The 25,933-nt window shown below is 44.4% G+C and overlaps 1 protein-coding gene, 8 non-coding genes and 9 pseudogenes across 9 annotated transcripts; all 18 read left to right on the plus strand.

Annotated features, from left to right (window-relative positions):
• The first annotated feature begins 7 nt into the window (after positions 1–7).
• On the plus strand, positions 8–191 carry LOC148430642 (U2 spliceosomal RNA). Its single transcript, XR_015877379.1, has one exon. It is a non-coding gene; the product is annotated as a U2 spliceosomal RNA (small nuclear RNA).
• Positions 192–1,592: 1,401 nt separating this feature from the next.
• LOC148430643 (U2 spliceosomal RNA) lies at positions 1,593–1,783 on the plus strand. Its single transcript, XR_015877406.1, has one exon. It is a non-coding gene; the product is annotated as a U2 spliceosomal RNA (small nuclear RNA).
• Positions 1,784–3,183: 1,400 nt separating this feature from the next.
• On the plus strand, positions 3,184–3,374 carry LOC148430644 (U2 spliceosomal RNA). Its single transcript, XR_015877407.1, has one exon. It is a non-coding gene; the product is annotated as a U2 spliceosomal RNA (small nuclear RNA).
• A 1,400-nt stretch (positions 3,375–4,774) lies between these two features.
• LOC148430645 (U2 spliceosomal RNA) lies at positions 4,775–4,965 on the plus strand. Its single transcript, XR_015877408.1, has one exon. It is a non-coding gene; the product is annotated as a U2 spliceosomal RNA (small nuclear RNA).
• Positions 4,966–6,365: 1,400 nt separating this feature from the next.
• LOC148430646 (U2 spliceosomal RNA) lies at positions 6,366–6,452 on the plus strand (annotated as a pseudogene).
• Positions 6,453–7,095: 643 nt separating this feature from the next.
• LOC148430647 (U2 spliceosomal RNA) lies at positions 7,096–7,270 on the plus strand (annotated as a pseudogene).
• A 1,400-nt stretch (positions 7,271–8,670) lies between these two features.
• Positions 8,671–8,774, plus strand: LOC148430648 (U2 spliceosomal RNA; annotated as a pseudogene).
• A 221-nt stretch (positions 8,775–8,995) lies between these two features.
• Positions 8,996–9,171, plus strand: LOC148430649 (U2 spliceosomal RNA; annotated as a pseudogene).
• Positions 9,172–10,571: 1,400 nt separating this feature from the next.
• On the plus strand, positions 10,572–10,762 carry LOC148430650 (U2 spliceosomal RNA). Its single transcript, XR_015877409.1, has one exon. It is a non-coding gene; the product is annotated as a U2 spliceosomal RNA (small nuclear RNA).
• A 1,400-nt stretch (positions 10,763–12,162) lies between these two features.
• Positions 12,163–12,353, plus strand: LOC148430651 (U2 spliceosomal RNA). Its single transcript, XR_015877410.1, has one exon. It is a non-coding gene; the product is annotated as a U2 spliceosomal RNA (small nuclear RNA).
• A 1,400-nt stretch (positions 12,354–13,753) lies between these two features.
• LOC148430652 (U2 spliceosomal RNA) lies at positions 13,754–13,944 on the plus strand. The gene has a single exon (XR_015877411.1). It is a non-coding gene; the product is annotated as a U2 spliceosomal RNA (small nuclear RNA).
• A 1,400-nt stretch (positions 13,945–15,344) lies between these two features.
• On the plus strand, positions 15,345–15,431 carry LOC148430653 (U2 spliceosomal RNA; annotated as a pseudogene).
• Positions 15,432–16,074: 643 nt separating this feature from the next.
• On the plus strand, positions 16,075–16,249 carry LOC148430654 (U2 spliceosomal RNA; annotated as a pseudogene).
• A 1,400-nt stretch (positions 16,250–17,649) lies between these two features.
• LOC148430655 (U2 spliceosomal RNA) lies at positions 17,650–17,753 on the plus strand (annotated as a pseudogene).
• A 221-nt stretch (positions 17,754–17,974) lies between these two features.
• LOC148430656 (U2 spliceosomal RNA) lies at positions 17,975–18,150 on the plus strand (annotated as a pseudogene).
• A 1,400-nt stretch (positions 18,151–19,550) lies between these two features.
• LOC148430657 (U2 spliceosomal RNA) lies at positions 19,551–19,741 on the plus strand. Its single transcript, XR_015877412.1, has one exon. It is a non-coding gene; the product is annotated as a U2 spliceosomal RNA (small nuclear RNA).
• A 1,400-nt stretch (positions 19,742–21,141) lies between these two features.
• LOC148430658 (U2 spliceosomal RNA) lies at positions 21,142–21,241 on the plus strand (annotated as a pseudogene).
• A 613-nt stretch (positions 21,242–21,854) lies between these two features.
• LOC148430659 (uncharacterized) lies at positions 21,855–23,180 on the plus strand. Its single transcript, XM_088466564.1, has one exon. The coding sequence runs from the start codon at positions 21,927–21,929 to the stop codon at positions 23,178–23,180; it is 1,254 nt and encodes a 417-aa protein (XP_088322690.1). The 5' UTR covers positions 21,855–21,926.
• Positions 23,181–25,933: the final 2,753 nt, after the last annotated feature.

The raw sequence follows: 25,933 nt of genomic DNA on the forward strand, positions 1-25,933 counted from the left end.
TGAAGCCATTGCACCTCGGGCTTAAAAAAAAAAAAAAATCTGTTCTTATCAGTTTAATATCTGATACGCCCCCTATCTGGGGGCCATATATTAAATGGATTTTTAGAACAGGGAGATGGAAGAAGAGCTTGCTCTGTCCACTCCACGCATTGACCTGGTATTGCATTACTTCCAGGACCGGTGCACCTTTCCTAAACTGTTATCCAAAAATAGAAAAGAACTATTTAACTCTTTCGTTTCACTTTGTTTCATTCTTACAGATTCAACAAACTAGTCTTTTGCCTGTGTCTGCACGTCATGCAATCAAATGACAATACCACCACCTGCTGCGCCTCCTGCACTCACCTGCTTGCACTTTGGCACTTCTTAACACTTCATTTGGTTTATGTACGTAACTACTGAAAATAAACAAGATCTGTTTATTTGGTGTCGTCTCGTCTGCTGCCTTATTGTGTCTACATTTGTTTTTCTCCATTTAGGCCTATGTCTGGGATTGAACCCAAATTATATATCATTGGAGTTGAGTTGCAGAGTAATTTGGAAATCAATTGCACAAAGAACGTATTGCATAATGAACGTATGCTACAGTTTGAGCTCTGATTTTCCAACCCACCCAGGTGATGCCACATTTAGATTTTGAATTCGTTTGCGTCTCTTTTTCACTTTTTTGGCACCAAGAAGTGTCAACCAACCACACGGATAGATTGAACTTTTGCACATGGATAGATTGAACTTTTGCAGTCGTGAATTGGCCATCTTTTCATTTGGACAACTTGAATATTTTGCAAACTTTGTCCCCACATAGAAATTTGGGAGACTAGGTTTATGCTTAATCATTTGAAATTGGCGCTCATTTGGTCAAGCAATTTGTTTCCAATAAATGGTTTTGTTACGGGTTTAAATGTGCCTCTTTCGGCATCGTGCGACCATCAAGAAACCTTTTTGGGTCCCTATTTGCAAGGACAATCAATTGGAGAAAGCATCTCGTGGTCTGTGTCTCCCTCCAATGGACCTCAGCAAGCAAGTGCAATACTTGTAAACATCAGAACACACTGACATCAGAGTAGAATGTTGGTTGTTTGAAAATTAGAATGAGAATGCACCAACATTCTGTGTTCTGACTGTCAACATTCTCTTCTTCCTGAACATTCCGTAGACACTGTGAACATTCCGAGCAATGTTTCTGAGCATTTCAATGAAGGGTTACACTGTCTAATAAACTGCAGGGACACGGCTCGAAGAAAGGAAGGCCGCAAAGCGTCTTTTGGGTGGGTGTGGCAGAGGTTTGCAGGAGGCGGTGCCAATGCAAATCATGCAGCTAGCAAGAGAGTATGGGAAAGAAACCCAAAGCACTTCTGCTTGTAACTAAGCTATGGTAAAGGCAAGTGGTGGGCAAAAAAAAAAAAAAAAAAAAAAAAAAAAAAAGGCCCTTGCTGTGGGTCAGTCATTGCAGTAGCTGGAAGCACCTTGGACAGGGCCGCAAGCAGCAGGAGGCCGCTCTTCATAGATTATTGGTGGCTGCTCTAGCATTCTCCTTGATTGTGTGAGTCAGGTCAGAACGGAGCGTGTTTTTTCCGTGCCCTTAATGGGTTATCGCTTCTCGGCCTTTTGGCTAAGATCAAGTGTAGTATCTGTTCTTATCAGTTTAATATCTGATACGCCCCCTATCTGGGGGCCATATATTAAATGGATTTTTAGAACAGGGAGATGGAAGAAGAGCTTGCTCTGTCCACTCCACGCATTGACCTGGTATTGCATTACTTCCAGGACCGGTGCACCTTTCCTAAACTGTTATCCAAAAATAGAAAAGAACTATTTAACTCTTTCGTTTCACTTTGTTTCATTCTTACAGATTCAACAAACTAGTCTTTTGCCTGTGTCTGCACGTCATGCAATCAAATGACAATACCACCACCTGCTGCGCCTCCTGCACTCACCTGCTTGCACTTTGGCACTTCTTAACACTTCATTTGGTTTATGTACGTAACTACTGAAAATAAACAAGATCTGTTTATTTGGTGTCGTCTCGTCTGCTGCCTTATTGTGTCTACATTTGTTTTTCTCCATTTAGGCCTATGTCTGGGATTGAACCCAAATTATATATCATTGGAGTTGAGTTGCAGAGTAATTTGGAAATCAATTGCACAAAGAACGTATTGCATAATGAACGTATGCTACAGTTTGAGCTCTGATTTTCCAACCCACCCAGGTGATGCCACATTTAGATTTTGAATTCGTTTGCGTCTCTTTTTCACTTTTTTGGCACCAAGAAGTGTCAACCAACCACACGGATAGATTGAACTTTTGCACATGGATAGATTGAACTTTTGCAGTCGTGAATTGGCCATCTTTTCATTTGGACAACTTGAATATTTTGCAAACTTTGTCCCCACATAGAAATTTGGGAGACTAGGTTTATGCTTAATCATTTGAAATTGGCGCTCATTTGGTCAAGCAATTTGTTTCCAATAAATGGTTTTGTTACGGGTTTAAATGTGCCTCTTTCGGCATCGTGCGACCATCAAGAAACCTTTTTGGGTCCCTATTTGCAAGGACAATCAATTGGAGAAAGCATCTCGTGGTCTGTGTCTCCCTCCAATGGACCTCAGCAAGCAAGTGCAATACTTGTAAACATCAGAACACACTGACATCAGAGTAGAATGTTGGTTGTTTGAAAATTAGAATGAGAATGCACCAACATTCTGTGTTCTGACTGTCAACATTCTCTTCTTCCTGAACATTCCGTAGACACTGTGAACATTCCGAGCAATGTTTCTGAGCATTTCAATGAAGGGTTACACTGTCTAATAAACTGCAGGGACACGGCTCGAAGAAAGGAAGGCCGCAAAGCGTCTTTTGGGTGGGTGTGGCAGAGGTTTGCAGGAGGCGGTGCCAATGCAAATCATGCAGCTAGCAAGAGAGTATGGGAAAGAAACCCAAAGCACTTCTGCTTGTAACTAAGCTATGGTAAAGGCAAGTGGTGGGCAAAAAAAAAAAAAAAAAAAAAAAAAAAAAAGGCCCTTGCTGTGGGTCAGTCATTGCAGTAGCTGGAAGCACCTTGGACAGGGCCGCAAGCAGCAGGAGGCCGCTCTTCATAGATTATTGGTGGCTGCTCTAGCATTCTCCTTGATTGTGTGAGTCAGGTCAGAACGGAGCGTGTTTTTTCCGTGCCCTTAATGGGTTATCGCTTCTCGGCCTTTTGGCTAAGATCAAGTGTAGTATCTGTTCTTATCAGTTTAATATCTGATACGCCCCCTATCTGGGGGCCATATATTAAATGGATTTTTAGAACAGGGAGATGGAAGAAGAGCTTGCTCTGTCCACTCCACGCATTGACCTGGTATTGCATTACTTCCAGGACCGGTGCACCTTTCCTAAACTGTTATCCAAAAATAGAAAAGAACTATTTAACTCTTTCGTTTCACTTTGTTTCATTCTTACAGATTCAACAAACTAGTCTTTTGCCTGTGTCTGCACGTCATGCAATCAAATGACAATACCACCACCTGCTGCGCCTCCTGCACTCACCTGCTTGCACTTTGGCACTTCTTAACACTTCATTTGGTTTATGTACGTAACTACTGAAAATAAACAAGATCTGTTTATTTGGTGTCGTCTCGTCTGCTGCCTTATTGTGTCTACATTTGTTTTTCTCCATTTAGGCCTATGTCTGGGATTGAACCCAAATTATATATCATTGGAGTTGAGTTGCAGAGTAATTTGGAAATCAATTGCACAAAGAACGTATTGCATAATGAACGTATGCTACAGTTTGAGCTCTGATTTTCCAACCCACCCAGGTGATGCCACATTTAGATTTTGAATTCGTTTGCGTCTCTTTTTCACTTTTTTGGCACCAAGAAGTGTCAACCAACCACACGGATAGATTGAACTTTTGCACATGGATAGATTGAACTTTTGCAGTCGTGAATTGGCCATCTTTTCATTTGGACAACTTGAATATTTTGCAAACTTTGTCCCCACATAGAAATTTGGGAGACTAGGTTTATGCTTAATCATTTGAAATTGGCGCTCATTTGGTCAAGCAATTTGTTTCCAATAAATGGTTTTGTTACGGGTTTAAATGTGCCTCTTTCGGCATCGTGCGACCATCAAGAAACCTTTTTGGGTCCCTATTTGCAAGGACAATCAATTGGAGAAAGCATCTCGTGGTCTGTGTCTCCCTCCAATGGACCTCAGCAAGCAAGTGCAATACTTGTAAACATCAGAACACACTGACATCAGAGTAGAATGTTGGTTGTTTGAAAATTAGAATGAGAATGCACCAACATTCTGTGTTCTGACTGTCAACATTCTCTTCTTCCTGAACATTCCGTAGACACTGTGAACATTCCGAGCAATGTTTCTGAGCATTTCAATGAAGGGTTACACTGTCTAATAAACTGCAGGGACACGGCTCGAAGAAAGGAAGGCCGCAAAGCGTCTTTTGGGTGGGTGTGGCAGAGGTTTGCAGGAGGCGGTGCCAATGCAAATCATGCAGCTAGCAAGAGAGTATGGGAAAGAAACCCAAAGCACTTCTGCTTGTAACTAAGCTATGGTAAAGGCAAGTGGTGGGCAAAAAAAAAAAAAAAAAAAAAAAAAAAAAAGGCCCTTGCTGTGGGTCAGTCATTGCAGTAGCTGGAAGCACCTTGGACAGGGCCGCAAGCAGCAGGAGGCCGCTCTTCATAGATTATTGGTGGCTGCTCTAGCATTCTCCTTGATTGTGTGAGTCAGGTCAGAACGGAGCGTGTTTTTTCCGTGCCCTTAATGGGTTATCGCTTCTCGGCCTTTTGGCTAAGATCAAGTGTAGTATCTGTTCTTATCAGTTTAATATCTGATACGCCCCCTATCTGGGGGCCATATATTAAATGGATTTTTAGAACAGGGAGATGGAAGAAGAGCTTGCTCTGTCCACTCCACGCATTGACCTGGTATTGCATTACTTCCAGGACCGGTGCACCTTTCCTAAACTGTTATCCAAAAATAGAAAAGAACTATTTAACTCTTTCGTTTCACTTTGTTTCATTCTTACAGATTCAACAAACTAGTCTTTTGCCTGTGTCTGCACGTCATGCAATCAAATGACAATACCACCACCTGCTGCGCCTCCTGCACTCACCTGCTTGCACTTTGGCACTTCTTAACACTTCATTTGGTTTATGTACGTAACTACTGAAAATAAACAAGATCTGTTTATTTGGTGTCGTCTCGTCTGCTGCCTTATTGTGTCTACATTTGTTTTTCTCCATTTAGGCCTATGTCTGGGATTGAACCCAAATTATATATCATTGGAGTTGAGTTGCAGAGTAATTTGGAAATCAATTGCACAAAGAACGTATTGCATAATGAACGTATGCTACAGTTTGAGCTCTGATTTTCCAACCCACCCAGGTGATGCCACATTTAGATTTTGAATTCGTTTGCGTCTCTTTTTCACTTTTTTGGCACCAAGAAGTGTCAACCAACCACACGGATAGATTGAACTTTTGCACATGGATAGATTGAACTTTTGCAGTCGTGAATTGGCCATCTTTTCATTTGGACAACTTGAATATTTTGCAAACTTTGTCCCCACATAGAAATTTGGGAGACTAGGTTTATGCTTAATCATTTGAAATTGGCGCTCATTTGGTCAAGCAATTTGTTTCCAATAAATGGTTTTGTTACGGGTTTAAATGTGCCTCTTTCGGCATCGTGCGACCATCAAGAAACCTTTTTGGGTCCCTATTTGCAAGGACAATCAATTGGAGAAAGCATCTCGTGGTCTGTGTCTCCCTCCAATGGACCTCAGCAAGCAAGTGCAATACTTGTAAACATCAGAACACACTGACATCAGAGTAGAATGTTGGTTGTTTGAAAATTAGAATGAGAATGCACCAACATTCTGTGTTCTGACTGTCAACATTCTCTTCTTCCTGAACATTCCGTAGACACTGTGAACATTCCGAGCAATGTTTCTGAGCATTTCAATGAAGGGTTACACTGTCTAATAAACTGCAGGGACACGGCTCGAAGAAAGGAAGGCCGCAAAGCGTCTTTTGGGTGGGTGTGGCAGAGGTTTGCAGGAGGCGGTGCCAATGCAAATCATGCAGCTAGCAAGAGAGTATGGGAAAGAAACCCAAAGCACTTCTGCTTGTAACTAAGCTATGGTAAAGGCAAGTGGTGGGCAAAAAAAAAAAAAAAAAAAAAAAAAAAAAAGGCCCTTGCTGTGGGTCAGTCATTGCAGTAGCTGGAAGCACCTTGGACAGGGCCGCAAGCAGCAGGAGGCCGCTCTTCATAGATTATTGGTGGCTGCTCTAGCATTCTCCTTGATTGTGTGAGTCAGGTCAGAACGGAGCGTGTTTTTTCCGTGCCCTTAATGGGTTATCGCTTCTCGGCCTTTTGGCTAAGATCAAGTGTAGTATCTGTTCTGGAAAATGAACTCAAAGACTGTGTGCCAAGGAGCAACCTTTCGTACCACTCGGTACTTTACGGACTGTTTCCTGGCACCCACACCTATGGGGCAATCCAGGAGGCCTGGCGCCTTATGAACTGTGTTAAGGACGCTTTGTGGCTTGCCAGGAATCGCCTCATTCTGCGGAGGGAGAGGATGTCTATCCAGGACTGTCGCAGGCTGATTCACAGCCTGCTAAGAGACTATTCCATCATGGACAGCCCTGAGGAAGAAGAGGACTAAACCCCCCTTCTTCTGCCCCCTCCCCCCATGCTTGATTGTCCAACAAGGACTGGGACAGTGGCCCCTTCCCCCATTTTTCACAGAGACTGATGTTTTGTTGATATGTCTTTCTATTTATTTACCCTTCCCATATATGTGTCTGTCTTTCAATAAAAACTTCAGTTCTGTGATTCCCCCCTCCCTTCCCCTCTACCCTCCACACCCATAGACCTTGTTGATTGTTGTTTTTGTTTAAGTAGTGAATGAATAATGCAAAGTATTATGTATAGTATAGGATGCCTTGTGCTATATGTTTTGCAATGCATTATATTGTATGTTTGATTATGTTTGATAGTGTATTGGGTTTAGGCTGTGCTGCGACACAGTACACTTGTATGTGTGATTTATGTATGTTTTTTGCCATCTTTATGTTAATAAAGAATGCTTTTTTCAATCAAAAAATCTGTTCTTATCAGTTTAATATCTGATACGCCCCCTATCTGGGGGCCATATATTAAATGGATTTTTAGAACAGGGAGATGGAAGAAGAGCTTGCTCTGTCCACTCCACGCATTGACCTGGTATTGCATTACTTCCAGGACCGGTGCACCTTTCCTAAACTGTTATCCAAAAATAGAAAAGAACTATTTAACTCTTTCGTTTCACTTTGTTTCATTCTTACAGATTCAACAAACTAGTCTTTTGCCTGTGTCTGCACGTCATGCAATCAAATGACAATACCACCACCTGCTGCGCCTCCTGCACTCACCTGCTTGCACTTTGGCACTTCTTAACACTTCATTTGGTTTATGTACGTAACTACTGAAAATAAACAAGATCTGTTTATTTGGTGTCGTCTCGTCTGCTGCCTTATTGTGTCTACATTTGTTTTTCTCCATTTAGGCCTATGTCTGGGATTGAACCCAAATTATATATCATTGGAGTTGAGTTGCAGAGTAATTTGGAAATCAATTGCACAAAGAACGTATTGCATAATGAACGTATGCTACAGTTTGAGCTCTGATTTTCCAACCCACCCAGGTGATGCCACATTTAGATTTTGAATTCGTTTGCGTCTCTTTTTCACTTTTTTGGCACCAAGAAGTGTCAACCAACCACACGGATAGATTGAACTTTTGCACATGGATAGATTGAACTTTTGCAGTCGTGAATTGGCCATCTTTTCATTTGGACAACTTGAATATTTTGCAAACTTTGTCCCCACATAGAAATTTGGGAGACTAGGTTTATGCTTAATCATTTGAAATTGGCGCTCATTTGGTCAAGCAATTTGTTTCCAATAAATGGTTTTGTTACGGGTTTAAATGTGCCTCTTTCGGCATCGTGCGACCATCAAGAAACCTTTTTGGGTCCCTATTTGCAAGGACAATCAATTGGAGAAAGCATCTCGTGGTCTGTGTCTCCCTCCAATGGACCTCAGCAAGCAAGTGCAATACTTGTAAACATCAGAACACACTGACATCAGAGTAGAATGTTGGTTGTTTGAAAATTAGAATGAGAATGCACCAACATTCTGTGTTCTGACTGTCAACATTCTCTTCTTCCTGAACATTCCGTAGACACTGTGAACATTCCGAGCAATGTTTCTGAGCATTTCAATGAAGGGTTACACTGTCTAATAAACTGCAGGGACACGGCTCGAAGAAAGGAAGGCCGCAAAGCGTCTTTTGGGTGGGTGTGGCAGAGGTTTGCAGGAGGCGGTGCCAATGCAAATCATGCAGCAGCAAGAGAGTATGGGAAAGAAACCCAAAGCACTTCTGCTTGTAACTAAGCTATGGTAAAGGCAAGTGGTGGGCAAAAAAAAAAAAAAAAAAAAAAAAAAAAAAAGGCCCTTGCTGTGGGTCAGTCATTGCAGTAGCTGGAAGCACCTTGGACAGGGCCGCAAGCAGCAGGAGGCCGCTCTTCATAGATTATTGGTGGCTGCTCTAGCATTCTCCTTGATTGTGTGAGTCAGGTCAGAACGGAGCGTGTTTTTTCCGTGCCCTTAATGGGTTATCGCTTCTCGGCCTTTTGGCTAAGATCAAGTGTAGTATATGTGTCTGTCTTTCAATAAAAACTTCAGTTCTGTGATTCCCCCCTCCCTTCCCCTCTACCCTCCACACCCATAGACCTTGTTGATTGTTGTTTTTGTTTAAGTAGTGAATGAATAATGCAAAGTATTATGTATAGTATAGGATGCCTTGTGCTATATGTTTTGCAATGCATTATATTGTATGTTTGATTATGTTTGATAGTGTATTGGGTTTAGGCTGTGCTGCGACACAGTACACTTGTATGTGTGATTTATGTATGTTTTTTGCCATCTTTATGTTAATAAAGAATGCTTTTTTCAATCAAAAAAATCTGTTCTTATCAGTTTAATATCTGATACGCCCCCTATCTGGGGGCCATATATTAAATGGATTTTTAGAACAGGGAGATGGAAGAAGAGCTTGCTCTGTCCACTCCACGCATTGACCTGGTATTGCATTACTTCCAGGACCGGTGCACCTTTCCTAAACTGTTATCCAAAAATAGAAAAGAACTATTTAACTCTTTCGTTTCACTTTGTTTCATTCTTACAGATTCAACAAACTAGTCTTTTGCCTGTGTCTGCACGTCATGCAATCAAATGACAATACCACCACCTGCTGCGCCTCCTGCACTCACCTGCTTGCACTTTGGCACTTCTTAACACTTCATTTGGTTTATGTACGTAACTACTGAAAATAAACAAGATCTGTTTATTTGGTGTCGTCTCGTCTGCTGCCTTATTGTGTCTACATTTGTTTTTCTCCATTTAGGCCTATGTCTGGGATTGAACCCAAATTATATATCATTGGAGTTGAGTTGCAGAGTAATTTGGAAATCAATTGCACAAAGAACGTATTGCATAATGAACGTATGCTACAGTTTGAGCTCTGATTTTCCAACCCACCCAGGTGATGCCACATTTAGATTTTGAATTCGTTTGCGTCTCTTTTTCACTTTTTTGGCACCAAGAAGTGTCAACCAACCACACGGATAGATTGAACTTTTGCACATGGATAGATTGAACTTTTGCAGTCGTGAATTGGCCATCTTTTCATTTGGACAACTTGAATATTTTGCAAACTTTGTCCCCACATAGAAATTTGGGAGACTAGGTTTATGCTTAATCATTTGAAATTGGCGCTCATTTGGTCAAGCAATTTGTTTCCAATAAATGGTTTTGTTACGGGTTTAAATGTGCCTCTTTCGGCATCGTGCGACCATCAAGAAACCTTTTTGGGTCCCTATTTGCAAGGACAATCAATTGGAGAAAGCATCTCGTGGTCTGTGTCTCCCTCCAATGGACCTCAGCAAGCAAGTGCAATACTTGTAAACATCAGAACACACTGACATCAGAGTAGAATGTTGGTTGTTTGAAAATTAGAATGAGAATGCACCAACATTCTGTGTTCTGACTGTCAACATTCTCTTCTTCCTGAACATTCCGTAGACACTGTGAACATTCCGAGCAATGTTTCTGAGCATTTCAATGAAGGGTTACACTGTCTAATAAACTGCAGGGACACGGCTCGAAGAAAGGAAGGCCGCAAAGCGTCTTTTGGGTGGGTGTGGCAGAGGTTTGCAGGAGGCGGTGCCAATGCAAATCATGCAGCTAGCAAGAGAGTATGGGAAAGAAACCCAAAGCACTTCTGCTTGTAACTAAGCTATGGTAAAGGCAAGTGGTGGGCAAAAAAAAAAAAAAAAAAAAAAAAAAAAAAGGCCCTTGCTGTGGGTCAGTCATTGCAGTAGCTGGAAGCACCTTGGACAGGGCCGCAAGCAGCAGGAGGCCGCTCTTCATAGATTATTGGTGGCTGCTCTAGCATTCTCCTTGATTGTGTGAGTCAGGTCAGAACGGAGCGTGTTTTTTCCGTGCCCTTAATGGGTTATCGCTTCTCGGCCTTTTGGCTAAGATCAAGTGTAGTATCTGTTCTTATCAGTTTAATATCTGATACGCCCCCTATCTGGGGGCCATATATTAAATGGATTTTTAGAACAGGGAGATGGAAGAAGAGCTTGCTCTGTCCACTCCACGCATTGACCTGGTATTGCATTACTTCCAGGACCGGTGCACCTTTCCTAAACTGTTATCCAAAAATAGAAAAGAACTATTTAACTCTTTCGTTTCACTTTGTTTCATTCTTACAGATTCAACAAACTAGTCTTTTGCCTGTGTCTGCACGTCATGCAATCAAATGACAATACCACCACCTGCTGCGCCTCCTGCACTCACCTGCTTGCACTTTGGCACTTCTTAACACTTCATTTGGTTTATGTACGTAACTACTGAAAATAAACAAGATCTGTTTATTTGGTGTCGTCTCGTCTGCTGCCTTATTGTGTCTACATTTGTTTTTCTCCATTTAGGCCTATGTCTGGGATTGAACCCAAATTATATATCATTGGAGTTGAGTTGCAGAGTAATTTGGAAATCAATTGCACAAAGAACGTATTGCATAATGAACGTATGCTACAGTTTGAGCTCTGATTTTCCAACCCACCCAGGTGATGCCACATTTAGATTTTGAATTCGTTTGCGTCTCTTTTTCACTTTTTTGGCACCAAGAAGTGTCAACCAACCACACGGATAGATTGAACTTTTGCACATGGATAGATTGAACTTTTGCAGTCGTGAATTGGCCATCTTTTCATTTGGACAACTTGAATATTTTGCAAACTTTGTCCCCACATAGAAATTTGGGAGACTAGGTTTATGCTTAATCATTTGAAATTGGCGCTCATTTGGTCAAGCAATTTGTTTCCAATAAATGGTTTTGTTACGGGTTTAAATGTGCCTCTTTCGGCATCGTGCGACCATCAAGAAACCTTTTTGGGTCCCTATTTGCAAGGACAATCAATTGGAGAAAGCATCTCGTGGTCTGTGTCTCCCTCCAATGGACCTCAGCAAGCAAGTGCAATACTTGTAAACATCAGAACACACTGACATCAGAGTAGAATGTTGGTTGTTTGAAAATTAGAATGAGAATGCACCAACATTCTGTGTTCTGACTGTCAACATTCTCTTCTTCCTGAACATTCCGTAGACACTGTGAACATTCCGAGCAATGTTTCTGAGCATTTCAATGAAGGGTTACACTGTCTAATAAACTGCAGGGACACGGCTCGAAGAAAGGAAGGCCGCAAAGCGTCTTTTGGGTGGGTGTGGCAGAGGTTTGCAGGAGGCGGTGCCAATGCAAATCATGCAGCTAGCAAGAGAGTATGGGAAAGAAACCCAAAGCACTTCTGCTTGTAACTAAGCTATGGTAAAGGCAAGTGGTGGGCAAAAAAAAAAAAAAAAAAAAAAAAAAAAAAGGCCCTTGCTGTGGGTCAGTCATTGCAGTAGCTGGAAGCACCTTGGACAGGGCCGCAAGCAGCAGGAGGCCGCTCTTCATAGATTATTGGTGGCTGCTCTAGCATTCTCCTTGATTGTGTGAGTCAGGTCAGAACGGAGCGTGTTTTTTCCGTGCCCTTAATGGGTTATCGCTTCTCGGCCTTTTGGCTAAGATCAAGTGTAGTATCTGTTCTTATCAGTTTAATATCTGATACGCCCCCTATCTGGGGGCCATATATTAAATGGATTTTTAGAACAGGGAGATGGAAGAAGAGCTTGCTCTGTCCACTCCACGCATTGACCTGGTATTGCATTACTTCCAGGACCGGTGCACCTTTCCTAAACTGTTATCCAAAAATAGAAAAGAACTATTTAACTCTTTCGTTTCACTTTGTTTCATTCTTACAGATTCAACAAACTAGTCTTTTGCCTGTGTCTGCACGTCATGCAATCAAATGACAATACCACCACCTGCTGCGCCTCCTGCACTCACCTGCTTGCACTTTGGCACTTCTTAACACTTCATTTGGTTTATGTACGTAACTACTGAAAATAAACAAGATCTGTTTATTTGGTGTCGTCTCGTCTGCTGCCTTATTGTGTCTACATTTGTTTTTCTCCATTTAGGCCTATGTCTGGGATTGAACCCAAATTATATATCATTGGAGTTGAGTTGCAGAGTAATTTGGAAATCAATTGCACAAAGAACGTATTGCATAATGAACGTATGCTACAGTTTGAGCTCTGATTTTCCAACCCACCCAGGTGATGCCACATTTAGATTTTGAATTCGTTTGCGTCTCTTTTTCACTTTTTTGGCACCAAGAAGTGTCAACCAACCACACGGATAGATTGAACTTTTGCACATGGATAGATTGAACTTTTGCAGTCGTGAATTGGCCATCTTTTCATTTGGACAACTTGAATATTTTGCAAACTTTGTCCCCACATAGAAATTTGGGAGACTAGGTTTATGCTTAATCATTTGAAATTGGCGCTCATTTGGTCAAGCAATTTGTTTCCAATAAATGGTTTTGTTACGGGTTTAAATGTGCCTCTTTCGGCATCGTGCGACCATCAAGAAACCTTTTTGGGTCCCTATTTGCAAGGACAATCAATTGGAGAAAGCATCTCGTGGTCTGTGTCTCCCTCCAATGGACCTCAGCAAGCAAGTGCAATACTTGTAAACATCAGAACACACTGACATCAGAGTAGAATGTTGGTTGTTTGAAAATTAGAATGAGAATGCACCAACATTCTGTGTTCTGACTGTCAACATTCTCTTCTTCCTGAACATTCCGTAGACACTGTGAACATTCCGAGCAATGTTTCTGAGCATTTCAATGAAGGGTTACACTGTCTAATAAACTGCAGGGACACGGCTCGAAGAAAGGAAGGCCGCAAAGCGTCTTTTGGGTGGGTGTGGCAGAGGTTTGCAGGAGGCGGTGCCAATGCAAATCATGCAGCTAGCAAGAGAGTATGGGAAAGAAACCCAAAGCACTTCTGCTTGTAACTAAGCTATGGTAAAGGCAAGTGGTGGGCAAAAAAAAAAAAAAAAAAAAAAAAAAAAAAGGCCCTTGCTGTGGGTCAGTCATTGCAGTAGCTGGAAGCACCTTGGACAGGGCCGCAAGCAGCAGGAGGCCGCTCTTCATAGATTATTGGTGGCTGCTCTAGCATTCTCCTTGATTGTGTGAGTCAGGTCAGAACGGAGCGTGTTTTTTCCGTGCCCTTAATGGGTTATCGCTTCTCGGCCTTTTGGCTAAGATCAAGTGTAGTATCTGTTCTTATCAGTTTAATATCTGATACGCCCCCTATCTGGGGGCCATATATTAAATGGATTTTTAGAACAGGGAGATGGAAGAAGAGCTTGCTCTGTCCACTCCACGCATTGACCTGGTATTGCATTACTTCCAGGACCGGTGCACCTTTCCTAAACTGTTATCCAAAAATAGAAAAGAACTATTTAACTCTTTCGTTTCACTTTGTTTCATTCTTACAGATTCAACAAACTAGTCTTTTGCCTGTGTCTGCACGTCATGCAATCAAATGACAATACCACCACCTGCTGCGCCTCCTGCACTCACCTGCTTGCACTTTGGCACTTCTTAACACTTCATTTGGTTTATGTACGTAACTACTGAAAATAAACAAGATCTGTTTATTTGGTGTCGTCTCGTCTGCTGCCTTATTGTGTCTACATTTGTTTTTCTCCATTTAGGCCTATGTCTGGGATTGAACCCAAATTATATATCATTGGAGTTGAGTTGCAGAGTAATTTGGAAATCAATTGCACAAAGAACGTATTGCATAATGAACGTATGCTACAGTTTGAGCTCTGATTTTCCAACCCACCCAGGTGATGCCACATTTAGATTTTGAATTCGTTTGCGTCTCTTTTTCACTTTTTTGGCACCAAGAAGTGTCAACCAACCACACGGATAGATTGAACTTTTGCACATGGATAGATTGAACTTTTGCAGTCGTGAATTGGCCATCTTTTCATTTGGACAACTTGAATATTTTGCAAACTTTGTCCCCACATAGAAATTTGGGAGACTAGGTTTATGCTTAATCATTTGAAATTGGCGCTCATTTGGTCAAGCAATTTGTTTCCAATAAATGGTTTTGTTACGGGTTTAAATGTGCCTCTTTCGGCATCGTGCGACCATCAAGAAACCTTTTTGGGTCCCTATTTGCAAGGACAATCAATTGGAGAAAGCATCTCGTGGTCTGTGTCTCCCTCCAATGGACCTCAGCAAGCAAGTGCAATACTTGTAAACATCAGAACACACTGACATCAGAGTAGAATGTTGGTTGTTTGAAAATTAGAATGAGAATGCACCAACATTCTGTGTTCTGACTGTCAACATTCTCTTCTTCCTGAACATTCCGTAGACACTGTGAACATTCCGAGCAATGTTTCTGAGCATTTCAATGAAGGGTTACACTGTCTAATAAACTGCAGGGACACGGCTCGAAGAAAGGAAGGCCGCAAAGCGTCTTTTGGGTGGGTGTGGCAGAGGTTTGCAGGAGGCGGTGCCAATGCAAATCATGCAGCTAGCAAGAGAGTATGGGAAAGAAACCCAAAGCACTTCTGCTTGTAACTAAGCTATGGTAAAGGCAAGTGGTGGGCAAAAAAAAAAAAAAAAAAAAAAAAAAAAAAGGCCCTTGCTGTGGGTCAGTCATTGCAGTAGCTGGAAGCACCTTGGACAGGGCCGCAAGCAGCAGGAGGCCGCTCTTCATAGATTATTGGTGGCTGCTCTAGCATTCTCCTTGATTGTGTGAGTCAGGTCAGAACGGAGCGTGTTTTTTCCGTGCCCTTAATGGGTTATCGCTTCTCGGCCTTTTGGCTAAGATCAAGTGTAGTATCTGTTCTGGAAAATGAACTCAAAGACTGTGTGCCAAGGAGCAACCTTTCGTACCACTCGGTACTTTACGGACTGTTTCCTGGCACCCACACCTATGGGGCAATCCAGGAGGCCTGGCGCCTTATGAACTGTGTTAAGGACGCTTTGTGGCTTGCCAGGAATCGCCTCATTCTGCGGAGGGAGAGGATGTCTATCCAGGACTGTCGCAGGCTGATTCACAGCCTGCTAAGAGACTATTCCATCATGGACAGCCCTGAGGAAGAAGAGGACTAAACCCCCCTTCTTCTGCCCCCTCCCCCCATGCTTGATTGTCCAACAAGGACTGGGACAGTGGCCCCTTCCCCCATTTTTCACAGAGACTGATGTTTTGTTGATATGTCTTTCTATTTATTTACCCTTCCCATATATGTGTCTGTCTTTCAATAAAAACTTCAGTTCTGTGATTCCCCCCTCCCTTCCCCTCTACCCTCCACACCCATAGACCTTGTTGATTGTTGTTTTTGTTTAAGTAGTGAATGAATAATGCAAAGTATTATGTATAGTATAGGATGCCTTGTGCTATATGTTTTGCAATGCATTATATTGTATGTTTGATTATGTTTGATAGTGTATTGGGTTTAGGCTGTGCTGCGACACAGTACACTTGTATGTGTGATTTATGTATGTTTTTTGCCATCTTTATGTTAATAAAGAATGCTTTTTTCAATCAAAAAATCTGTTCTTATCAGTTTAATATCTGATACGCCCCCTATCTGGGGGCCATATATTAAATGGATTTTTAGAACAGGGAGATGGAAGAAGAGCTTGCTCTGTCCACTCCACGCATTGACCTGGTATTGCATTACTTCCAGGACCGGTGCACCTTTCCTAAACTGTTATCCAAAAATAGAAAAGAACTATTTAACTCTTTCGTTTCACTTTGTTTCATTCTTACAGATTCAACAAACTAGTCTTTTGCCTGTGTCTGCACGTCATGCAATCAAATGACAATACCACCACCTGCTGCGCCTCCTGCACTCACCTGCTTGCACTTTGGCACTTCTTAACACTTCATTTGGTTTATGTACGTAACTACTGAAAATAAACAAGATCTGTTTATTTGGTGTCGTCTCGTCTGCTGCCTTATTGTGTCTACATTTGTTTTTCTCCATTTAGGCCTATGTCTGGGATTGAACCCAAATTATATATCATTGGAGTTGAGTTGCAGAGTAATTTGGAAATCAATTGCACAAAGAACGTATTGCATAATGAACGTATGCTACAGTTTGAGCTCTGATTTTCCAACCCACCCAGGTGATGCCACATTTAGATTTTGAATTCGTTTGCGTCTCTTTTTCACTTTTTTGGCACCAAGAAGTGTCAACCAACCACACGGATAGATTGAACTTTTGCACATGGATAGATTGAACTTTTGCAGTCGTGAATTGGCCATCTTTTCATTTGGACAACTTGAATATTTTGCAAACTTTGTCCCCACATAGAAATTTGGGAGACTAGGTTTATGCTTAATCATTTGAAATTGGCGCTCATTTGGTCAAGCAATTTGTTTCCAATAAATGGTTTTGTTACGGGTTTAAATGTGCCTCTTTCGGCATCGTGCGACCATCAAGAAACCTTTTTGGGTCCCTATTTGCAAGGACAATCAATTGGAGAAAGCATCTCGTGGTCTGTGTCTCCCTCCAATGGACCTCAGCAAGCAAGTGCAATACTTGTAAACATCAGAACACACTGACATCAGAGTAGAATGTTGGTTGTTTGAAAATTAGAATGAGAATGCACCAACATTCTGTGTTCTGACTGTCAACATTCTCTTCTTCCTGAACATTCCGTAGACACTGTGAACATTCCGAGCAATGTTTCTGAGCATTTCAATGAAGGGTTACACTGTCTAATAAACTGCAGGGACACGGCTCGAAGAAAGGAAGGCCGCAAAGCGTCTTTTGGGTGGGTGTGGCAGAGGTTTGCAGGAGGCGGTGCCAATGCAAATCATGCAGCTAGCAAGAGAGTATGGGAAAGAAACCCAAAGCACTTCTGCTTGTAACTAAGCTATGGTAAAGGCAAGTGGTGGGCAAAAAAAAAAAAAAAAAAAAAAAAAAAAAAGGCCCTTGCTGTGGGTCAGTCATTGCAGTAGCTGGAAGCACCTTGGACAGGGCCGCAAGCAGCAGGAGGCCGCTCTTCATAGATTATTGGTGGCTGCTCTAGCATTCTCCTTGATTGTGTGAGTCAGGTCAGAACGGAGCGTGTTTTTTCCGTGCCCTTAATGGGTTATCGCTTCTCGGCCTTTTGGCTAAGATCAAGTGTAGTATATGTGTCTGTCTTTCAATAAAAACTTCAGTTCTGTGATTCCCCCCTCCCTTCCCCTCTACCCTCCACACCCATAGACCTTGTTGATTGTTGTTTTTGTTTAAGTAGTGAATGAATAATGCAAAGTATTATGTATAGTATAGGATGCCTTGTGCTATATGTTTTGCAATGCATTATATTGTATGTTTGATTATGTTTGATAGTGTATTGGGTTTAGGCTGTGCTGCGACACAGTACACTTGTATGTGTGATTTATGTATGTTTTTTGCCATCTTTATGTTAATAAAGAATGCTTTTTTCAATCAAAAAAATCTGTTCTTATCAGTTTAATATCTGATACGCCCCCTATCTGGGGGCCATATATTAAATGGATTTTTAGAACAGGGAGATGGAAGAAGAGCTTGCTCTGTCCACTCCACGCATTGACCTGGTATTGCATTACTTCCAGGACCGGTGCACCTTTCCTAAACTGTTATCCAAAAATAGAAAAGAACTATTTAACTCTTTCGTTTCACTTTGTTTCATTCTTACAGATTCAACAAACTAGTCTTTTGCCTGTGTCTGCACGTCATGCAATCAAATGACAATACCACCACCTGCTGCGCCTCCTGCACTCACCTGCTTGCACTTTGGCACTTCTTAACACTTCATTTGGTTTATGTACGTAACTACTGAAAATAAACAAGATCTGTTTATTTGGTGTCGTCTCGTCTGCTGCCTTATTGTGTCTACATTTGTTTTTCTCCATTTAGGCCTATGTCTGGGATTGAACCCAAATTATATATCATTGGAGTTGAGTTGCAGAGTAATTTGGAAATCAATTGCACAAAGAACGTATTGCATAATGAACGTATGCTACAGTTTGAGCTCTGATTTTCCAACCCACCCAGGTGATGCCACATTTAGATTTTGAATTCGTTTGCGTCTCTTTTTCACTTTTTTGGCACCAAGAAGTGTCAACCAACCACACGGATAGATTGAACTTTTGCACATGGATAGATTGAACTTTTGCAGTCGTGAATTGGCCATCTTTTCATTTGGACAACTTGAATATTTTGCAAACTTTGTCCCCACATAGAAATTTGGGAGACTAGGTTTATGCTTAATCATTTGAAATTGGCGCTCATTTGGTCAAGCAATTTGTTTCCAATAAATGGTTTTGTTACGGGTTTAAATGTGCCTCTTTCGGCATCGTGCGACCATCAAGAAACCTTTTTGGGTCCCTATTTGCAAGGACAATCAATTGGAGAAAGCATCTCGTGGTCTGTGTCTCCCTCCAATGGACCTCAGCAAGCAAGTGCAATACTTGTAAACATCAGAACACACTGACATCAGAGTAGAATGTTGGTTGTTTGAAAATTAGAATGAGAATGCACCAACATTCTGTGTTCTGACTGTCAACATTCTCTTCTTCCTGAACATTCCGTAGACACTGTGAACATTCCGAGCAATGTTTCTGAGCATTTCAATGAAGGGTTACACTGTCTAATAAACTGCAGGGACACGGCTCGAAGAAAGGAAGGCCGCAAAGCGTCTTTTGGGTGGGTGTGGCAGAGGTTTGCAGGAGGCGGTGCCAATGCAAATCATGCAGCTAGCAAGAGAGTATGGGAAAGAAACCCAAAGCACTTCTGCTTGTAACTAAGCTATGGTAAAGGCAAGTGGTGGGCAAAAAAAAAAAAAAAAAAAAAAAAAAAAAAGGCCCTTGCTGTGGGTCAGTCATTGCAGTAGCTGGAAGCACCTTGGACAGGGCCGCAAGCAGCAGGAGGCCGCTCTTCATAGATTATTGGTGGCTGCTCTAGCATTCTCCTTGATTGTGTGAGTCAGGTCAGAACGGAGCGTGTTTTTTCCGTGCCCTTAATGGGTTATCGCTTCTCGGCCTTTTGGCTAAGATCAAGTGTAGTATCTGTTCTTATCAGTTTAATATCTGATACGCCCCCTATCTGGGGGCCATATATTAAATGGATTTTTAGAACAGGGAGATGGAAGAAGAGCTTGCTCTGTCCACTCCACGCATTGACCTGGTATTGCATTACTTCCAGGACCGGTGCACCTTTCCTAAACTGTTATCCAAAAATAGAAAAGAACTATTTAACTCTTTCGTTTCACTTTGTTTCATTCTTACAGATTCAACAAACTAGTCTTTTGCCTGTGTCTGCACGTCATGCAATCAAATGACAATACCACCACCTGCTGCGCCTCCTGCACTCACCTGCTTGCACTTTGGCACTTCTTAACACTTCATTTGGTTTATGTACGTAACTACTGAAAATAAACAAGATCTGTTTATTTGGTGTCGTCTCGTCTGCTGCCTTATTGTGTCTACATTTGTTTTTCTCCATTTAGGCCTATGTCTGGGATTGAACCCAAATTATATATCATTGGAGTTGAGTTGCAGAGTAATTTGGAAATCAATTGCACAAAGAACGTATTGCATAATGAACGTATGCTACAGTTTGAGCTCTGATTTTCCAACCCACCCAGGTGATGCCACATTTAGATTTTGAATTCGTTTGCGTCTCTTTTTCACTTTTTTGGCACCAAGAAGTGTCAACCAACCACACGGATAGATTGAACTTTTGCACATGGATAGATTGAACTTTTGCAGTCGTGAATTGGCCATCTTTTCATTTGGACAACTTGAATATTTTGCAAACTTTGTCCCCACATAGAAATTTGGGAGACTAGGTTTATGCTTAATCATTTGAAATTGGCGCTCATTTGGTCAAGCAATTTGTTTCCAATAAATGGTTTTGTTACGGGTTTAAATGTGCCTCTTTCGGCATCGTGCGACCATCAAGAAACCTTTTTGGGTCCCTATTTGCAAGGACAATCAATTGGAGAAAGCATCTCGTGGTCTGTGTCTCCCTCCAATGGACCTCAGCAAGCAAGTGCAATACTTGTAAACATCAGAACACACTGACATCAGAGTAGAATGTTGGTTGTTTGAAAATTAGAATGAGAATGCACCAACATTCTGTGTTCTGACTGTCAACATTCTCTTCTTCCTGAACATTCCGTAGACACTGTGAACATTCCGAGCAATGTTTCTGAGCATTTCAATGAAGGGTTACACTGTCTAATAAACTGCAGGGACACGGCTCGAAGAAAGGAAGGCCGCAAAGCGTCTTTTGGGTGGGTGTGGCAGAGGTTTGCAGGAGGCGGTGCCAATGCAAATCATGCAGCTAGCAAGAGAGTATGGGAAAGAAACCCAAAGCACTTCTGCTTGTAACTAAGCTATGGTAAAGGCAAGTGGTGGGCAAAAAAAAAAAAAAAAAAAAAAAAAAAAAAGGCCCTTGCTGTGGGTCAGTCATTGCAGTAGCTGGAAGCACCTTGGACAGGGCCGCAAGCAGCAGGAGGCCGCTCTTCATAGATTATTGGTGGCTGCTCTAGCATTCTCCTTGATTGTGTGAGTCAGGTCAGAACGGAGCGTGTTTTTTCCGTGCCCTTAATGGGTTATCGCTTCTCGGCCTTTTGGCTAAGATCAAGTGTAGTATCTGTTCTTATCAGTGCTGACTGACTGGACTGTGACTACACTCGGGCTCCAGAGGACCTGCTGCCGCTTTTTTTCTGGACCTGCACCGGCCGAGGAAGCTGAAAGAGGACTGCTGAGAGGAAGAAGGATTCGACTTGCCGAGGGTTAGACTTGCTGCTCTGCCCTCTGAAGAAGCGACTGCCAAGCTCCGACCAGCGTCCCCCAGACTGCCGACTGCGACGAGGAAGGACTACAAGTAGCAGAGGGTCAGACTTGTTTGCTCTGCCCTCTGTGAAACCGACCTCCGACCAGCGACGACCAGACCCTGCGACGAGGAAGGACTTCGACCAGCATTGGGCTAGACTTGTTTGCTCTGCCCTCTGCGAAGCCGTCTCCCGACCTCTGACCAGCGGCGACCAGACCCTGCGACCGCGACGAGGAAGGACTTCGACTGGCATTGGGTTAGACTTGTTTGCTCTGCCCTCTGCGAAAGCGACTTCCGACCTCCGACCGCCGCAGACCCTTCTCCAGCCCAACTTCGACCCCGGGCAAGAAGCAGGAGAGATGGCCTCAGCTGCCCCCACCCCGGTGCCAGCCTCAGCCTCCGCTCCAGCCACCTCTGCCAGGAAGAAGGCGGCAAAGAAGGGACCGAAGCCGGCCGAAGCTCTGCCCGACCAGGTCCCATCCACCTCCACCGCCCCTCCAGCAACAGCCCCCGAGAAGCCCAGCCAGACCCAGCCCAAGGGTACCCCAGCCTTGGAGCCCTGGATGAGGCAGACCGTCGTGATGAAGCTGAAGGAGGTGGAAGGAAAGATGCCGGACATGACGACGGAGACCTTCGGCAAGAAGATGATCCTTGAACAGGGGTTCTCGACTGCTGAAACCCTCAGCATACAGAACTACATCAAGGGCATCTTTTACGTGACCTTTGCCTCCATTGCAATCTGCAAGAGGTACTGGGAAGCGGTGAAAGCGGCGAGGCCTGAATCCCCTTTCTCTCGCTTTGTGGGCAATTGCCCTATTCAAAGAGAGGAGAGGCGGGTGACGGTTTCAATGCGGAACCCACACACGCCTGGCAAGGACATCGCCACTTTCCTGGGCCGTTTCTGCACGGTGATCAAGGAGCCCTCCAAGATCCTGGACAGGAATGGCTTCTGGACAGGCAAGTGGGCTGTCATCGTCAAGCTCCTAAAAGATAACTGGAGCCCCGATGGAGTTGTGCACCTGCCACAGTTCTTCTCCCTGGGCGCATCTGCAGGATTTCTCAGTTATCCGGACCAGCCGCGGATCTGCAAGACCTGCGGTGGGAAGGACCACATTGGGAGAGACTGCAAGGTGGCAGCCTGCAAGAAGTGCAAGGTGGCGGGACACGACACCAAGGATTGCCCCACCCAGAAGACATGCAACCTCTGTGGGGAGGTGAACCATGTCTACAGAGACTGCCCCAATAGGGCAAAATCCTATGTGGCAGCAGTGACTGGACAAGGCCAGCAGAGGCGCCAGGAGGGTAAGAAACCTTCCACCCCCACCCCACCCCCCCGCACCCGTCCTACCCTTCCTACCCCACCCCTTCCCACCCATCCTACCCCACGCCCTCCTCCCACTGTGACAGCAACTCCCACCCCCACTGCTGGCACAACCCCTCCCCCCTCTCCCTCCCGCTCCCTCCTCCATCCCACTGTCTCTTCCACCCCCCCTGTCTCTCTCCTCTCCGAGGAAGAGTTTCCCCCTCTTGTACCCTCTGCAGGCACTCAACAGTCGAGCAGGAAGCGAAAGGAGTTTGACAGCCCAGCTGCTGACCCCGACCCTTCCAAGAAGTTGGCGGTAGAACAGGTCGAGAACCCTCTTCCACTAGAGGACGAGATGGAGGCGATGGTGGAAAGCCTCGTGGAGGAGGTAGTACCTGACCTTAATGCTGACAACTTAATCGAACAGCTGATCCAGAGCTGTATGCAGCCGCCCCAACAGGGCGACCCAGCAACCGTTCAAGAGGAAGCACCGCCCGACAAGAGTGGTAGCTAAATGTATTTTCCGTGTTCTAACCTTTTTTCTCCCAACTAATGGTGTCTTTTTCCCTTTTTACCATTAATGTGAGGAGTATTAAGGATAAGTTTAGAAGACAGTCTGTGTTTGCATTTTTAGATACTCAGAAATGTGATGTTTACATGTTGCAGGAATGCTCTATTCCTTTTTCCAGGTCTTATAGACATCTGGGCCGGCAGTGGTCTCACGGTCCGTCCTATTGGTCTGGTGGGGGTGAGTGTAAGTCTGCAGGGGTCGCCATTCTTATTAGGGGGAGCCTCTTCACACTAGATTCTGTTCAGGAGCTCGTCTGCGGCAGATTGCTTATCGTAGACGGCTCCTGGGCAGGTGAGCCTATTAGGCTAATCTGTGTGTATGCACCCCCTGGTAAGAACGAGCGTTTGGAGCTTTTCCAGACCCTGCGGCTGCAGCTCGCAACCACTAGGGCAGTAGTGATGGCCGGAGATTTCAACTGCCCCATGGAAGAGGATGGACGCAGCACCTGCAACACTGCTAAGCTTGATTTGACATCTAAACTGCTCATAGAAATGGTAACCGAAGCTTCTCTGCGGGATGCTGTGGGCTCCATGGGGGCTGGCTCCGTGAATTACACGTGGAGCCGCCCCGATGGCTCGGTGCATTCCCGCATTGACTTTGTGTTTACCTCTAGAGCAGTGAAGCAGAACAGGCACGCTATGGTTCCCTGCTTCTTCTCTGACCACAGAGCCATTCTCTTCCAAGGAGACCTGGGCAATGGTTTTCCTCCTGGCCCAGGCTCCTGGAAGTTGAACTGTGCTCTGCTGGAAAGGGAGGAGGTGCTGGCCGAGCTGAAGGATGCCTACATCACATGGAAGAATGATAAATGCTATTTTGAATGCATGAGTGATTGGTGGGAATATGTTAAGGCTAACATTCGCAGTTTCTTTCAGGTCAAAGGAAGACAACAGGCGTGCGACCGAAAGAGGAACTTCAAGGGACTGCAGAGACAACTGCAGTCCCTGCAGGACCTCCAACGGTGCGGCTGGGACGTGAGAGATGATCTGGAGGAGACCAAAAAGAGCCTGAAAGGGCACTTCGAGGAGGAATCCAGACGCATCGTCTTCCGTTCCAAGGTGGAGAACCTGGAGAAGGGTGAGAAATGTAACTCTTTCTTTTTCAGGAAACTCCACTCTGGCCACACGCCCCTGACTGAGCTGCGAGATGAGACCGGTATTCCCAGGCAGGGGAAGGAGGGCGTCATGAAGGTCATCACGGACTACTATGGCGACCTCTACTCCCCAAAGACGACGGACAGTACTGTGGCTGATGAGTTCCTGTCAGGTATCACTAACACTATTGATCCTGCAGGTAAAGCAGCCATGGATGCTCCCTTGGTGTTGGAGGAGTTGCACTCTGCCGCTAAATCCTTTAGGCAGGGCAGGACCCCGGGCAGTGATGGTCTCCCAGCAGAGCTCTATGTAGCGCTGTGGGACCTCATTGGCCCGGACCTGCTCGAGCTGTACAAGGAGATGGTGGTGGAGGGCAAAATGCCTCCTTCACTGAGGGAGGGACTGATCACGATCTTGTATAAGCGTAAGGGGGAGAGATGTGAGCTGAAAAATTGGAGGCCCATCTCTCTCCTGAACGTGGACTACAAGATCCTGGCCAAGGTACTTGCCAACAGGCTGAAGGCTGTCATCGGACAGATCATTCACCCGGACCAGACCTGCGGCATTCCTGGCCGCAGGATTGCAGATAGCCTTGCCCTCCTCAGAGACACGGTCCATTACATCAAGGACCGGAACGTGCATGCGGCTCTGGTCAGCCTTGACCAGGAGAAGGCCTTTGACCGTGTCTCACATGAGTTGATGGGTAGGGTCCTGCAGAGGTTTGGGCTTGGTGAAATGTTTTGCACGTATGTTAACCTGATGTACCTTGATATTCACAGCTCGGTGTTGGTGAACGGCTGGAAGACTGACCCCTTTCCTATTCTATCTGGGGTCAGACAAGGCTGCCCTCTTTCACCTCTTCTTTTTGTTTGTGTTATAGAGCTCCTGGCTGTATGCATCAGACGGAAACCAGAGATCAGAGGGGTCATCGCACCGGGTCCAGACCGTAGAGAGGCCAAGTGCTCGCTGTACATGGACGACGTCACTGTCTTCTGCGCTGACCAGAGTTCGGTGACAGCACTCGTCCAGACCTGCGAGAGCTTCGGCCGAGCTTCAGGGGCAAAAGTCAACTGCGGGAAGTCAGAGGCTATGCTGTTCGGGCAGTGGCACCTGTCATCCTCCGCTCCATTCCCCTTTGCTGTCAAGCCGGACTTCATCAAAATTCTGGGAGTCTGGCTTGGTGGTGAAGGTGCGGCCCTGAAGTGCTGGGACGAAAGACTTGCCACTGTAAGGCAAAAAATTGGACTGTGGAGCCTCAGAGACCTTACCATCGAAGGAAAAGCACTTGTACTGCGCAACGAGATCCTTCCCGTTCTGCAGTACACAGCGCAGGCCTGGCCACCTCTGGTCACGGTCTGCAGGGCCATCACAAGGGCAGTGTTTCACTTCATCTGGGGCTCCAAGATGGACAGAGTAAAGCGGACAGTTATGTACAAGGAGCCCCTCAAAGGTGGAAAGGGAATACCAGATATCCCCACCATGCTGCGAGCCTTCTTTGTTTGCAACTGTATCCGCAGGACTTTGTGTGAGACTGATAATGACTCTGCAGGAAACTCCATGTCTCGCTTTTTCCTCCTACCCCTTTGGAGGGCCCTAGGCTGGGCT

This window comes from Taudactylus pleione, unplaced genomic scaffold (assembly GCF_031769625.1).
Source record: "Taudactylus pleione unplaced genomic scaffold, aTauple2 ptg003540l, whole genome shotgun sequence".
NCBI lineage: Eukaryota > Metazoa > Chordata > Amphibia > Anura > Myobatrachidae > Taudactylus > Taudactylus pleione.